Genomic DNA, 15,381 nt, shown 5'->3' on the forward strand with positions numbered 1-15,381 from the left:
ATTTCTGCCTTTGTTTTTTGAGTAAGTAAGACATGCGTATGGTGCAAAATTCAGTGGTAAAATGAGTATAGAATGAAAACAAGTTTTCTTCACCTGCATCGCAGCCACCCGGTTTACCTCTCTGGGAATGACCACTATTCCTAGTTTATTTATCCTTCCGGAGTCATTCTATACACTTATAAATACAGATTCATGCACTTATTTTTTATACAGATAGTAGCATACTATAGTTATTGTTCTGTACCTTGCTTTGTTTTTTACTCACCTGTATATCTAAGTACTTGTTCCATTAATAGTTTATTTATAGTTCATTTGTTTTCACAGCTGCATAGTGTTTCATTGTGTGAATGTACAAAAATATATTTAATGGGTCCCTCATTGAAGGACATTTAGTTTGTTTCCCATCTTTTGTTATTAAACAGTGTTGCAGCAAACACTTTAGTTTTTACACTGAGAATATTTATGGGTAAATGCTTACAAGCATATTTGTTGGATCAAAGAATTTGCTTTTTGAAAGATAGTGCCAGATTGCCATCAAAGGTTGAACCACTTTTATACACAGGTTGAACCAATTTTAAACACCCACCAGCAATACCGTGTTTCCCCAAAAATAAGACCCAGCCAGACCATCAGCTCTAATGCATCTTTTGGAGCAAAAATTAATATAAGGCCCAGTATTATATTATATTATACCCAGTATTATATCATATCCGATCTTATATTAAAATAAGCCCGGGTCTTACATTAATTTTTGCTCCAAAAGACGCATTAGAGCTGATGGTGCAGTTAGGTCTTATTTTCAGGGAAACATGGTAGTAACAGTAGAAAACTTTAGAGATTTCACAAGTTAACTATCCCAAGCTTATTTATTAAAACAGGCTGGAAGAAACATGAGGAACAGTGTTGTCAATAAATAAAGCATTATATACATTTTTTACACTTTGTGCCCAACGTAATCCCCTGGCACATGTTGATGCCCAGTAATTCTTTGTTGATTAATCTCAAGGGAGATGGACTTTCTCTGTGGAACTTAACTGATTGAGTCGGTCTCTGTATTCCAGAGAGTTTGTAACTCTTGGAGTCAACTGCTACTGAGCGAGAACCCCCTGCCTGCTGCAGATCACTTTAATATTTTATTGGTGTATAACATAAATAAAATGCACAAATATTAAGTACATGGTTTGATGAATTTTTACATATGTGTATAGCTGTGTCACCACTACCTATATCCAAAATTAGAATGTTACCAGTACCCCTGGAAGGTTCTCTCATGCTCTCTCCCGTCAATACCACCCCAAAAGGTAATCACCATTCTGATTTTTATCATCATAGATGAGTTTTTCTATCTTAAAATGTGATCACCTAGTATGTACTCTTTTGTCTGGCTTTTTTCACTTAACATTATGCCTGTGAGAGTCATCCATGCTTTAGCGTGTAATGGTAGTTCATTCTTCAGTACTGTATAGTATTACATTTTGATTATACCACAATTTATCCATTCTGCTTTTTATTGACATTTGAATTGTTTCCAGTTTGGGGCTACTAGGAGTGAAGCAACTATGTATGAACGTTCTTTAATGCCTCTTGTTGGATATAAGCTCTTATTTCTAAGAATTGCTGGGTTATAGGATAGGTGTATGTTTAGTATTAGAAGGTCTGCTTAGAAATACCTAAGTTTTGGTAGAAATAAAATAGTTTTCCAGGGTGCTTTTACCAATTTATACTCCCACACGGATGAAGTTTTTTTCTACCAGGTAAATAATGTCTGAAATGACATGCCTTATACTTCATGCCTTGTATTTTCTTCAGCTTAAGTTTTTGATCATTGTTAAAACTCCATGGGAAATGGCATTTTATCATTTATACTTTTAAGTGTCATAGCCTTTCATAGAATCCCAGAATTTTAGAGTTGGAAGGAGGCTTGAAGGTTATCCATCTATTCCAACCCTCTCGTTTTACAAATGAGGAAATTGAAACCCAGGAAGATAAAGTAGCTTGCCCAGAATTATACAGCTAGTTACTGACTCATTTGGATGAAGGAGATGCTTACTCAGCCCACAAAATAAACCATTATTCATTTCAAACACTAGTAAGGCTCCTTAGACTCACGTATAAGGATGGAACTACTTTTAAATTTTTATTTCCTTTAACAGAGTTTCTGGAGAGAAATAAGGAGCATTCATTCATTCAACATATATAGTGTTTATTGAGCACCTACTATATGCCAAACATGTTTCTAGTAGTTAGAGATACAGCAGTGGGGAAAAAACTGATAAAAATCCTTGCTTTCATAGAAAGTTTCATTCTAATAGCACCAAACAGACAATAAACAAGATAAATAAATAAAAGTTCTTCTTTGTTACATACTGATAAATACTATGGATGGGGAAAAGGAGGAAAGGGAACTAGGGATTATATAAATGAGGGGGTGAGAATTAGCCTCACTGAGATGACTTTTGAGAAGAGATTTGAACGAAGCAACGGAGAGTAAGCTTTGAGAATGTGGGGGCTTTGGGGGGATGTTGCAAGTAGATGGAATGGCAAGTTCAAAGGCCCTGAGATGGGAGCATGCCTGTTGTGTTCAAAGAACAAGTAGGTCACTGTGCTAGAACAGAATAAGGAGCAGAGCCGTAGGAGGTGACAGTAATCAGAGAGGTAATACAGGTCAACAGCATGTGAGCTCTTTAAGGTCACGGCAAGAATTTAGGCCTTTCATCTGGGTGAAATGGGAAGCAGCCTTTGGAAGGTTTTGAGCCAGAGGAATTATAGGATATGATTGAGGGTTTAACAGGCTGTCTCTGGCTCCTGTGTTGAGAGTAGGTCAGAGAGGGATAAGGATGGAAGTAAGCTAGAAGGCTGTTGCAATAATTTAAGGAGTTCTTGGAGCTGGAGAAGTGGAGATTGTGAGATACGGTCAAAATCTGGATATATTTTGAAGGTTGAAGCAACAAGATTTGCTGACTGTCAAATGTGGGGCTTGAGAGTAAGAAAGGAGTCAAGTAAAACTCCCAAAGTTTTTGACCTGAAAGGATGGAGATGCCATTACCTGAAATAGGGAAAACTTAGCCAGTTGTAAAAATTGGGGGGGAGGGGATGTCAAGGGGAAGGAGAGTGGATATCAGGAGATCAGTTTGGGTCATGTTAAGTTTGAGGTCTCTATTTAGACATCAAATGGAAATGTCAAATTTGAAATTAGATACATGAAACTGGAGTTCAGGGCAAAGGTTTGGGCTGGAGATAGAAATTCACGAATCATCAGTTAGACATGAGGAAGCAGAAGATGCTGAGGAGTGACCAGAAAGATAAGAGGAAAACCAGGAGAGTGTGGTATCCCTGTCCTGGAAACCAAGTGAAGGAAGTGTTCCATGGAGAGTGGTCCACTGAGCATGACGGTACCAGATCCCTGAGAGAAAGTACCTACCAACAGAATGTATTCTTTCCACTATTGTGCCTTGGATAGTCTTGAACACACAGCTGTTTTGAGGTTTTTGAATTGTCCTCTGAAGCAAAGCAGGGCAGCTTTGGGAGTAGGTTTTGTCTCAGCATTGCACGTTTCCTGAGACCTGGGAGAACTTGACCGATGCCTTATACCTAAGTAATTTCTCCTTTATGTTGTTCCAGTGTTGCTCCCCTTTAAGAAGGAGAGCACTCTACAACTCAGCGTTTAATGAGATTATGTCTGTGAGACCCTTGATAAATACGAAACCACCTAGAGAAACACAAAGCACTATTTAGTACTGCTATTTTTAGCATTATTGTTACCATTATCTTCAAACCAGCCAAGTCTTTCCGTATTTTGTGAACACTTATTCAAAATAGGAAGCTTTCTAAAATGAAAACCAATTTTTCTTTCTCTTCAGCCTACTTGCTGCCCTAAAGTTAGCCCCTAATGGAGAAACTAGGTCTGTTAAGTGTTTTTTTCCGCTTTTTCTTTCCTGTCCTCGTATTCTCCCAGCTGTCTCAACTCAGAACCTTGTAGGGAGAGAGTTACACTTCAGAAAAATGTGTTTGCTTTGACATTTAAACAAGCCTTCATTTTGTTTTTCCATACAGAATTTTTCCTCTTCCCCTCTCCCACTTCCAGCACTCTATCTGACCTGTCTTGTTTTCAGCTCATTCATTATTCCTAAGGTTTGCAGATTATAGCAGAGGAAGAAGACAGATTCATAAATACGTGTTCCTGCCCAGCTGTTTCAAGAGTAGGACTAACAGTCATTCATCTTCCAATTGTATGCCTGCTCTCTATGTACTGCTTTGCTCATCTACCCTTATTAATGAGGTGCCTATCTCTCAGTCTTACCTTGTGTAGAAGTAAATGGACTCTGTTCTGTTCAAATTGATTATGCAGTAATCAGAGCAGCCCATCCCTGGAAGGAGACATCCATTTGAATTCACTTTGTTAATAGCCAGAGAAAATTTAGCCTAATTGCTTTTTTAGGAGGTTTTCCATTTTCCTTAAGATTCCAGGACCCTAGAAAGGATAAGAATCCTTTTTTCCTCTGGATGGACACCGCCTTCCCTCCCGGCAATCTTGTATGTGTGTTTCTGAGGGTTTTTTGGTAAATCCTTAAGATAAAGGGACATCTTAAAGAAATTGTGTAAAAAGAATCAGAAGCCACTAAAGATAGCTGAGTGACGTCTTAAAGATCTGACCACTAATAAATGAGACTTTTGGTAAAGTATTTAACTTCTGGGCTTTCATTTTCAACTTTGGAAGGTAGTTTTCACAACCCCAATAAGACAGTGCTGTTGTAAGGACTATGCTTTCTCTTTGTGGCCTGACTTTTTCAAAAAGTGGTTTAAGGCTGTGGACTATTCAGTAAGATCATGAAAACACCTAGCACGTAATAGATGTTCAATGAATGTTTGAATTAGGATCCAATTGCCCAAACCAAAATTTTTTCCTGCCCTAATTTCATTAGATTGAGACTTTCTGGAAGGATAATCCTTTTTTATTTTCCCAGTTCCCTTGTCTGATCTAGTTTTATGATAGAACATCCTAAAATCTGACTCCAAAGAGAACAAAGGCTAATTAAATAAGGTCTTACTTAAAGGAATGCCCAAGAGTTCAGGGTTCCAGTCCTGATATTCCATGGTTTTGTCTAGGCACTTTGTACTGATGTACTGAAAGCCTACTATGGGCAAATTATCTAATTTAATAATCTTATCATTTATTTCGGTTTTAGTCCTGTAGCATTGACTAAAAATTTGAGATTCATAGAGGTTAAGTGACCTGTCCAAGGTTACACTGTAACAGAGCGAGGATTTGGACTAAGGTATTTTAACTCCAAGTCCGGTGATCTTTAGACAACATTCTACATAAAAGAAAATGAATGTAGGTGAGTTACTACAGATAGGCCCTGGGAGTATCTGTAGTAAATGTAGGGAGTAGAGTGCTGAATCAAAGAGTATTTTATTAGTTTATGACCAACACAAACAAAAGGCTAATTCTAGATTCCCCAGACTTATTCTCTAGATACATTACGTAGCAAATGTGCCTTGGTTGTCTGAGCAATTGAGAACAAAAAAGAAAGAAAATGTGCCTTGGGACTTCTGAACAAAATGACCTACTGTGTTCGAACTTTTGACACATTTCCTCTTCCAAACACATAGCAAGAAGTAAAATATATAAAGTGAAAATCAAAGAACATATTTAGGCTCAAAAACAAAATAACCATCTACGTGGACCAAAAATAGAAAAGATGCTGAAGCTGTGGGCCAGCTGGCCTCCAGATCTGGGAACAGAATGGTGCCTGAGAAATGAATTCCTGAGCAGTAATTAGAGATAGAACTTGAAGTCAGGGGAGTGAGATGCCAACCCTCAACCAGACTCATAATAAGAGGCTTTAAAAAGTTAATTGAGGACCGGCCCAGTGGCTCAGGTGGAGCATCATGATCCTAACGCCAGGTCACTGGTTCGATTCCCACATGGGCCAGTGAGCTGCGCCCTCTACAGCTAAGATTGTGAACAACAGTCATGAGTAGCCAGCGAGAGGTGCTGTGAGCGGTTGGTCGCTGCCTCAGCCTGGGGGAGTGCACAGCTCATAATACCAGCATGGGCCAGGGAGCTGTGTCCTACACTACTAGACTGAGAAACAATGGCTTGAACTGGAGGGGAAGGAGGAGGCAGGGAGGCGGAAGAAGGGGGGGCGGGGGGGAATAGAGTTAATTGAATAGGGAAGGAGGGAAGCCTAAGGAGTTGTGAAGAAGTAGGTCACACTGCCTTCTGGTTCAATGATGAGAACTATGATATCCTACATTTCTTCTAACGGCACAGGCCATTAGAAGACCTGTTCAGACTAGGTCCTTAAGGTACTAGATGGAAGAAATTTTAAAACTATGGAACAGAGAAGGGAAAATTAGTAACAAAAGCATCCCACTCAAAAAAAACCTGCTCAAAAAAAAGCCTGCAAATCAAAATTTTATATAATAGGAATCTAATACTAAGAAAAGTAACCAATAAAATTAACCAGGACTTCCACTTTGTTGAGGGTGAAATATACATACCTTTCCCTACTTCTCCCACCAAATACAACTAAAAACCCTGTCTATTATATATATAAAACAAATATAACAAGGCTGTAAAAGGTGGACAAAAGAAGGCAGACCAGCTAGGGACCTCAGGACCTGAGGAATGACATGTGGTGAGTTCCTTGGGTTATATTTTTGCCTCATATATCCCTGACATGGAGCTGTACATTATACTTAATGATGAAAGACTGAATGTTTCCTCCCTAAGAGCAGGAACAAAGCAAGGATGTCAATCAGCATAGTGCTGGAAGTTCTAGCTAGTGCAATAAGGCAAGAAAAGGATTTAAAAGGCATACAGCTCAGAAAAGAAATACAACTGTACTTACTTGCGCAGTACATGATTGTCTACATAGAAAATCCCAATGAATATGCAAAAAAACCTCCCAGAATTAATGAATTCAGCTAGATCATAGAAGACAAGATAAATATACAAAAATCAATTGTATGTCTACAATATACTAGCTATGAACACATGGACACTGAAATTAAAAATACAGTACCATTTACAATAGCTCAAAAAAATGAAATACTTAGCTGTAAATTTAGCAAACTATTTACAAGATTTGTATGCTGGAACTGCACAGTGCTGATGGAAGAAATCAAAGCTCTAAACAAACGGGAAGCCCATAGTAAAGATGTCAAGTTTTTTTCCAAATGGATACATAGGTTTAATGCCATTCCTGTCAAAATTCCAACAAGGTATTTTGTAGATAGAGATAAGATTATTCTAAAATTTTTATGAAAAGGCCAAAGGAACTAAAACAGGTAAAACAGTTTTGAAAAAGAAGAAGAAAGTGGGAGGAATAAGGCTCCCTGATTTCAAGACTTATTAATAGCCACAGTAATCAACCATGGAACAGAACCGAGAACCCAGAAATAGATACACAAATGCACCCAGCTGATTTTGATAAAGGTGCAAAAGCAATTCTTGAGATGAAAGCCTTTTCAACAAGTGGCATTGAAACAACTGGTCATCATAGGCCAGAAAAAAGAATCTCATACAAAAATTGACTCAAAATGGATCAAGGACAAACAGAAAACTGGAAAACTTAGGAAAAAAATCTAGAAGATAATCTTCAATGGGCAAAGAATTCTTAGAGTTGACACCAAACACAGGATCCATAATTGGCACAAATCTTATAAATCATTGAACTGGGTGGTGGGTACATGGGTTTTTGGTAGGTGTTTCTTTGTATTTTTTCAGTATGTTTGAATTTATTTATTTATTTATTTAATGAAAATGTGCCTTAACTGGACCATGAAACCTTTGCAACTATTGCCCATCCTAACGGCAGTTCCTATAGAACTATTAGCGTAATTCTGTTGTCTCATTGGGACCCAGCGTACTCCCTAAACCCTACTACGGGAGCCAGAATGCTACTCAAATGGGAAGTATATTTCTCAGTGGCCAAAAGGGCTTCTCTCATCTATATCTGAGTCTTCTTGTCTTCCAGGAATGTTGGTGGTGAATGTAACATGGAGGAACAAGACATACGTAGGTACCCTTCTTGACTGCACACGGCATGATTGGGCACCGCCCAGGTAAGCACTCTTCAGCTTTTTAGTTTATGTTAGTCTGAACCACCCTAATCAGGGATGGCTTGTACCTTCATCCAGCTAGAGTTGGTTAGCTTTTAAAAGACACCCAGCTTTTAAAGGACATTGTGGTATAGAGACAAGGAAAAGCACTACATTCATCTGACAGTCAAGAAGAAGAAATGAATTAGGTGTTCATGGGTTGGGTAGGAATGGGGAGAAGGTCCTATTTAAGCTTTTGTCTGAAATTTGAATTCCAATGGGTAGTACCTGTAATCACCATGAGACCGAGGCCATAGAGTCTAACGATGGGTGAACACGCATTCATTGGCAATACTTTTTTTTTTAAACAGATACATATTTTGCTATGAGTACTAATTTTTTTTTTTTAAGATTTTTTTATTGGGGAAGGGGAACAGGACTTTATTGGGGTACAGTGTGTACTTCCAGGACTTTTTTTTTTTTTTCCCCAAGTCAAGTTGTTGTCCTTTCAGTCTTAGTTGTGGAGGGCACAGCTCAGCTCCAGGTCCAGTCGCCACTGCCAGTTGCAGGGGGCGCAGCCCACCATCCCTTGCGGGACTCGAGTAGTTGAACTGGCAACCTTGTGGTTGAGAGCCCACTGGCCCATGTGGGAATCAAACTGGCAGCCTTCGGAATTAGGAGCATGGAGCTCCAACCGCCTGAGCCACCGGGCCAGCCTGTCTACAGCTAGTACTCAGACAGCCTACTAGAACTCACCACTTAATGCAGTTCCCGTGCTTTCAAAAGTTCCTTTAACAAATCATATTCATTGAAAATGATAGTTACCATCTGGACAGTTCTTCTGGAGACTGCAGCTAAACTGGTTTGAAGATGTGTTCTCTTTTTAATAATATCCTGTTGTGTTTGTCTATTGCCAAGGTTCTGTGACTCCCCCACCAGTGACTTGGAAATGCGAAACGGTCGGGGGAGAGGCAAACGCGTTCGTCCCAACAGTAACACACCTGTCAGTGAGACAGCCACAGCCTCTGACAGCAAAGGGACCAGCAGCAGTAGCAAAACCCGAGCAGGAGCCAATAGCAAAGGCCGTCGAGGCAGCCAGAATTCTTCAGAGCATCGCCCACCTGCCAGTAGCACCTCTGAGGATGTCAAGGCCAGTCCTTCCTCAGCAAATAAGCGGAAAAACAAACCCCTTTCAGACATGGAGCTTAATTCTAGCTCAGAGGACTCCAAAGGGAGCAAGCGTGTCCGTACGAATTCCATGGGCTCAGCCACTGGCCCCCTCCCTGGGACGAAGGTGGAACCCACTATTCTAGACAGAAATTGTCCCTCCCCCGTCTTGATTGACTGTCCCCACCCAAACTGCAACAAAAAGTACAAGCACATTAATGGACTTAAGTACCACCAAGCTCATGCCCATACAGATGATGACAGCAAACCAGAAGCAGATGGAGACAGTGAGTACGGAGAGGAGCCTACCCTCCATGCAGACCTCGGGAGCTGCAATGGTGCATCTGTCTCACAAAAAGGTTCCTTGTCCCCTGCCCGCTCAGCTACCCCCAAAGTTCGGCTCGTAGAGCCTCATAGCCCTTCTCCTTCAAGCAAATTCAGCACAAAAGGCCTCTGTAAGAAAAAGTTGAGTGGGGAAGGGGACACAGACCTCGGGGCCTTATCCAATGATGGCTCTGATGATGGACCCTCAGTAATGGATGAAACAAGCAATGATGCCTTTGATTCTTTGGAAAGAAAGTGTATGGAAAAAGAAAAATGTAAAAAACCCTCTAGTTTGAAACCTGAAAAGATTTCTTCCAAGAGCTTAAAGTCAGCCCGGCCCATTGCCCCTGCCATCCCCGCACAGCAAATCTACACTTTCCAGACAGCCACCTTCACAGCAGCCAGCCCCGGCTCCTCCTCGGGCCTGACCACCACGGTGGTCCAAGCCATGCCCAACAGCCCCCAGCTCAAGCCCATTCAGCCCAAGCCCACTGTGATGGGGGAGCCTTTCACAGTCAACCCTGCCTTGACTCCAGCCAAGGACAAGAAAAAGAAAGACAAAAAAAAGAAGGAGTCTTCAAAGGAACTTGAAAGTCCTCTGACTCCTGGGAAGGTGTGTCGAGCAGAAGAAGGCAAAAGCCCGTTCAGGGAATCATCCGGAGATGGGATGAAAATGGAGGGGCTCTTAAATGGCTCATCAGACCCCCACCAAAGCCGACTGGCTAGCATCAAGGCCGAAGCTGACAAGATTTACAGCTTCACGGACAATGCCCCCAGCCCTTCCATTGGAGGCAGTAGCCGCCTGGACAGCACTACCCCTACCCAGCCCATGACTCCCTTACATGTAGTGACCCAGAATGGCGCTGAAGCCAGCTCGGTCAAAACCAACAGCCCCGCCTACTCGGACATCTCCGATGCTGGGGAGGATGGGGAGGGCAAAGTGGACAGTGTCAAGTCGAAGGACCCCGAACAGTTGGTTAAGGAAGGTGCTAAGAAAACTCTTTTCCCCCCTCAGCCACAGAGCAAAGACTCACCGTATTACCAAGGCTTTGAGAGTTACTACTCTCCAAGTTACGCACAGTCCAGCCCAGGGGCTCTGAACCCCAGCAGCCAGGCAGGAGTGGAGAGCCAGGCCCTGAAGACAAAAAAGGATGAGGAGCCTGAGAGCATAGAGGGCAAAGTGAAGAACGATGTCTGTGAGGAAAAGAAGCCAGAGCTGAGCAATTCCAGTCAGCAGCCCTCCGTCATCCAGCAGCGTCCCAACATGTACATGCAGTCCCTTTACTACAACCAGTACGCCTATGTACCCCCCTACGGCTACAGCGACCAGAGTTACCACACCCACCTCCTGAGCACGAACACAGCTTACCGGCAGCAGTATGAGGAGCAGCAGAAACGGCAGAGCCTGGAGCAGCAGCGCGGCCTGGACAAGAAGGCAGAGCTGGGCATGAAGGAGCGGGAAGCCGCTCTCAAGGAAGAATGGAAACAAAAGCCGTCAATTCCACCCACTCTCACCAAGGCCCCCAGCCTGACAGACCTGGTGAAGTCAGGACCTGGCAAGGCCAAGGAGCCAGGGGCTGACCCTGCCAAATCAGTCATCATTCCCAAGTTAGATGACTCTTCCAAACTCCCCAGCCAGGCCCCAGAAGCACTTAAAGTGAAGCTGAGTGAGGCCGGCCACCTAGGCAAGGAGGCTTCTGAAGCCAAGACTGGTGCTGAATGTGGCCGACAGGCAGAGGTGGATCCAATTCTTTGGTACCGACAGGTAACTATTCTGGGAGGAAATAGACTGTTTGATATTCTTTCTCTCTTCCTCACAAATCAGGGTTTTCCTGATGTCGGGGGTCAACAGAATACAGATTAGCAGGAGAAATCTGTCATTTTAGGGAATTTTTACTTTTGTGAATAATTTTAATGTTTTTAAAAAAGCACTTTTACGTCAGTAAAAGGTGTGTTTCCCATTTGACAGGCGAGTCCCAGGTAAGATAGCTTGATCTGTGTAGGGTTACTTGAGACTTCACTAGCAGAGCCGGAACTGGAGGCCTAGTCCAGTGTTTCCTTCAGTGTTTGGTTCCTCTGGAACGAGTTAGTGGTGATCCCTCCCTTTTTTAGACTCGGCCAAAAGTACACCACTCAGACTGAGTTACTTTCAGAAAGATTTTGTAGGTAGCGTTAGAACTAAGAACTTGGTCTAACATCTTGCGCTGTTCAAGAGACTTAGAAACAGCCAGACCTTCTACCCCTGAACTTGCTCTAAAGAAGTGAAGCCACCTTAACGTCCTTGGAAAGGGAGCGGCCTCTTCTATTCAAGGAGTCATTTCCCCAGAATGCTTCTTCCTCTCCTAGAGAAGACTCACTGATGGATTTCCCTTTTCTCCTCCCACATCTTGTTTCCTTTTAGGCAGGGAGGGGATGGGCTTTTAAGCAGAGGGACTAGAGTTCATTGTAAACAAAGGTCAGTAGAGGCCACTGATCATACTCTGTCCCAGGTGTGTGGTACGATCTGCTCTGGTGTTTCTCCTGGAACTTTGGGCTTGAAATTTCTCTCATCTGTACAACACTGATTGCTCATTCTGTGATTGTTGTAGGAAGCAGAGCCCCGGATGTGGACATACGTTTACCCTGCCAAGTACTCAGACATCAAGTCAGAAGATGAGCGGTGGAAAGAGGAACGGGACCGCAAATTGAAGGAGGAAAGGAGTCGGAGTAAGGACTCGATCCCCAAGGAGGACGGGAAGGAAAGCACAAGTAGTGACTGCAAGCTGTCCACGTCTGAGGAATCCCGCCTTGGGAGCAAGGAGCCCCGACCAAGTGTCCACGTGCCTGTGTCGTCCCCCCTCACCCAGCACCAGTCCTACATCCCCTACATGCACGGCTACTCCTACAGCCAGTCCTATGACCCCAACCACCCCAGCTACCGGGGCATGCCTGCTGTCATGATGCAGAACTACCCAGGTACAGCACTCCTTCCAGCCAGCGTGCCATTGATCGGGAAAGGAGGGGAAGGAGAGCTTTCAAAACCAGAGTTTTCTTGCTCCTCCCTAAAGTGTATGGAGGCTCAGGTAGTTGACATGACAGCCCTTGTTTGAGTGTGACGTTCTATGAAGTGGCCTCTCTCACCCCGTGCTCCTTGAATGATCCCTAATTACAGTCTGTGGGACCACCTCTGCCTCCCTCTCTCCAGCTAGAGGGTTGCCTCTACAGTCTCTTTTCCTGGGTCACTAAAGGTAAAACTCCCTCTCTGCCACTGCCGTCTTCCCTCTGCTGGGATTTTTTTAAAATACATATTCTACATTTTTCAGTGTGCTTGACGCTGTGTGGAATATAAAAGAAAGAGGGAAGACTAGTGGCCTCCCCTCAAGGAGCTTACAACTTAATTGTAGCAGGAGAGACACGTGGAACAAACAACATTCAAACCAGGGTAATGCATGTGTTCGTTTGCAAGACTGTGTACGGTTGGAAGGCTTCGCATTTGGGAAAAGTAGGTTGAAGTCAGATTTGGGGAAAGTCCAGCTACAAAAGGTTCATCTTGGGAAAAAGAAGCTCTTCACACTGCCATCCATGAGTTCTTGGGGAAAGGGGCACAGAGTAGGAGTTTTGTGTTTCTTGTTAGAAGAAAATGCTCTTATTCAGCTCTACTCCCTGGTTTCTGTTGCCTAAAGAGCCATTGTGGGGTACCTGTGGGGTAAAAGAGAACTTCCACTCCTTAAAGCTCCCACCTCCCTACAGGAGAGCAGTCTAAATAGTCTTGAGATTCTGTCGTAACATTATAATGCGTCGTCTAAATAGGACAAGTAAGCTTTTCAAGCAGATAGAAGATTGCTTCACCCTGTAGTATTTCTTTCTCCTGTTACCCCTAATTCGTCTATGTAAAAATAATAGTTCCATTTGATGCGTGCCTGCTCTGGGCCAGGCACTGTACTAGAGGATTTATATACGTTATCTTATTCAGTCTTCCCCGTCACCCTATGAAATAAGTATTGAGCTCTTTTGATGGCGAAGAAACTGAAGCTCAAAACTGTGGTTAATTTGCTCCAGGCCACCCAGCTGGTAAATCTCAGATGTGGGTATTTGAGCCCAAGGCCATCTGCCTCCAGATCCTCTGATCTCTCCACTTTATCATGTCACCTGTGCAAGATGAATGTCCAAGACTGGGGCTCTAGGGAAGTTGATTCCCCAAAAACCGAGGGCCATGTTCCTAATGTCCCTGAGCTAGTTTTGCCCTAGAGCTCAGTAAAGAAGGACAGACTAAGAGTCTCAGCCCGAAGACAGCATGGTGGAAAACATCTCAGCCTGTGCCTAGGGAAGCTGATGCCACCTCGCCAAGCTCACTAAAGCAGACTTTCTCTACCTCTCCCATCTCCTTGACTGCGTTATTTCTTCCTCCCCAGGTTCCTACCTACCTTCCAGCTACTCTTTCTCCCCATACGGCAGCAAGGTCTCAGGGGGCGAAGATGCCGACAAGGCCCGAGCCAGCCCCAGCGTCAGCTGTAAGTCCAGCTCCGAGTCCAAAGCCCTGGACATCTTGCAGCAGCACGCCAGTCACTACAAGAGCAAGTCTCCCACGGTAAGGGAAGGGCCATGATACTGACTAGGAGCAAAGACCCAGAGGGTCCGCGTCGGGGTCTGGGAGAAGGTGGGCACGTCCGGCCCTAACCGCAGTGCGTGTGGCTGCTCCTCCACATCCCAGTGGATTCTTGGGGGTCCTGCATGTTGAAGGAGACATGATGCGGGCTCTGGGCATCTTGCTGTCTTGTGTGTCTCATAATCGTACTTTTGTGTCTGCTTTCCTTTTCAGATAAGTGATAAAACTTCTCAGGAGAGAGATCGGGGAGGCTGTGGGGTAGTTGGGGGTGGTGGCAGCTGTAGCAGCGTTGGGGGAGCAGGAGGCGGTGACAGGAGTGTAGACCGGCCCCGCACATCCCCTTCCCAGCGCCTGATGTCCACACACCACCACCACCACCACTTGGGGTACTCCTTGCTCCCGGCACAGTACAACTTACCCTATGCAGCAGGTAAGCCTCCTTTCCCACCACCTGCCCTTTTAACCACCCCACGAGCATCGCCCACAAAGCGAGACCCCACTCATCCCGGGCAAGATTTTTTTTTTTTTTTTTTTTTAGTTTCTACTCTGTCAGAAGCCTAGCCTCCTGCAGACCATTAAAGCAAATGACATTTATTTCCTCCCTTGGAGCTTGGGGACTCTCAAACTCTTCTAGAAAATTGGCTTTGATATTCAGAAGAATAAGGAACAGGTGTTCCCACAGCCAAAGAGAAACAAGCAGCTGAAAAAATAGAGCCTTACTATCTATCCCCAGCAACTACATCAGGCCAAGTACCAGATGTTTTTTCTGTCAGCACCCCAAAACTAAGTGGAGTAAGGAATTCACGGAGAAACTCCTTCCAGTACCCACCCAGCTGGTAAAAAGAAAGTGCTTAAATCGCAGGGTTCTGGGAGTGCTACACTGACATGTCCTCCTTCTCACTCAGGGCTTTCTTCTACAGCCATTGTTGCCAGCCAGCAGGGCTCAACTCCCTCACTCTACCCACCCCCCCGGAGGTGAGACCGGTAAGTAACTTTTTAATTTGGTGCAACACATAGGGCAAGGGTAGTTGATACCCGGATCACAAAATCCCTGGGGAGCCTAGGTGAGGGATGGCTGTCAGGGGTCAGCGGTCTGGAAATGGTGAATCGCTGGCCCAGCCTCTTGTACAAGTCTTCCATGAAGCCACGTGCTCAGATACGTCCCCTGTCCTCGGGAGCCTGGTACCAGCCTCCCCTGCTGTTCATTTTCGTGGAGCGCCACCTTGTGGTTGTTAAGCCAGCCGGCTGAATGCCTG

General features: G+C 43.9%; 1 protein-coding gene across 4 annotated transcripts in view; it reads left to right on the forward strand.

Moving 5' to 3' along the window:
* ZNF609 (zinc finger protein 609) overlaps positions 1-15,381 on the forward strand; it is a 184,609-nt gene that overhangs the window by 162,796 nt on the left and 6,432 nt on the right. For 3 of the 4 annotated variants that reach the window (XM_074327572.2, XM_074327575.2, XM_074327573.2), the window contains 6 exons: positions 7,986-8,073; positions 8,968-11,305; positions 12,129-12,495; positions 13,932-14,107; positions 14,339-14,555; positions 15,031-15,109. In XM_074327572.2, the coding sequence (XP_074183673.1) occupies positions 7,986-8,073; positions 8,968-11,305; positions 12,129-12,495; positions 13,932-14,107; positions 14,339-14,555; positions 15,031-15,104 (3,260 nt within the window). In that variant the 3' untranslated portion in view covers positions 15,105-15,109. The remainder of the gene's footprint in view (positions 1-7,985; positions 8,074-8,967; positions 11,306-12,128; positions 12,496-13,931; positions 14,108-14,338; positions 14,556-15,030; positions 15,110-15,381) is intronic. The other variant, XM_074327574.2, reaches the window with a different exon arrangement.

This window comes from Rhinolophus sinicus, chromosome 3, assembly GCF_057876585.1.
Source record: "Rhinolophus sinicus isolate RSI-liver-muscle chromosome 3, RSI-T2T, whole genome shotgun sequence".
NCBI lineage: Eukaryota > Metazoa > Chordata > Mammalia > Chiroptera > Rhinolophidae > Rhinolophus > Rhinolophus sinicus.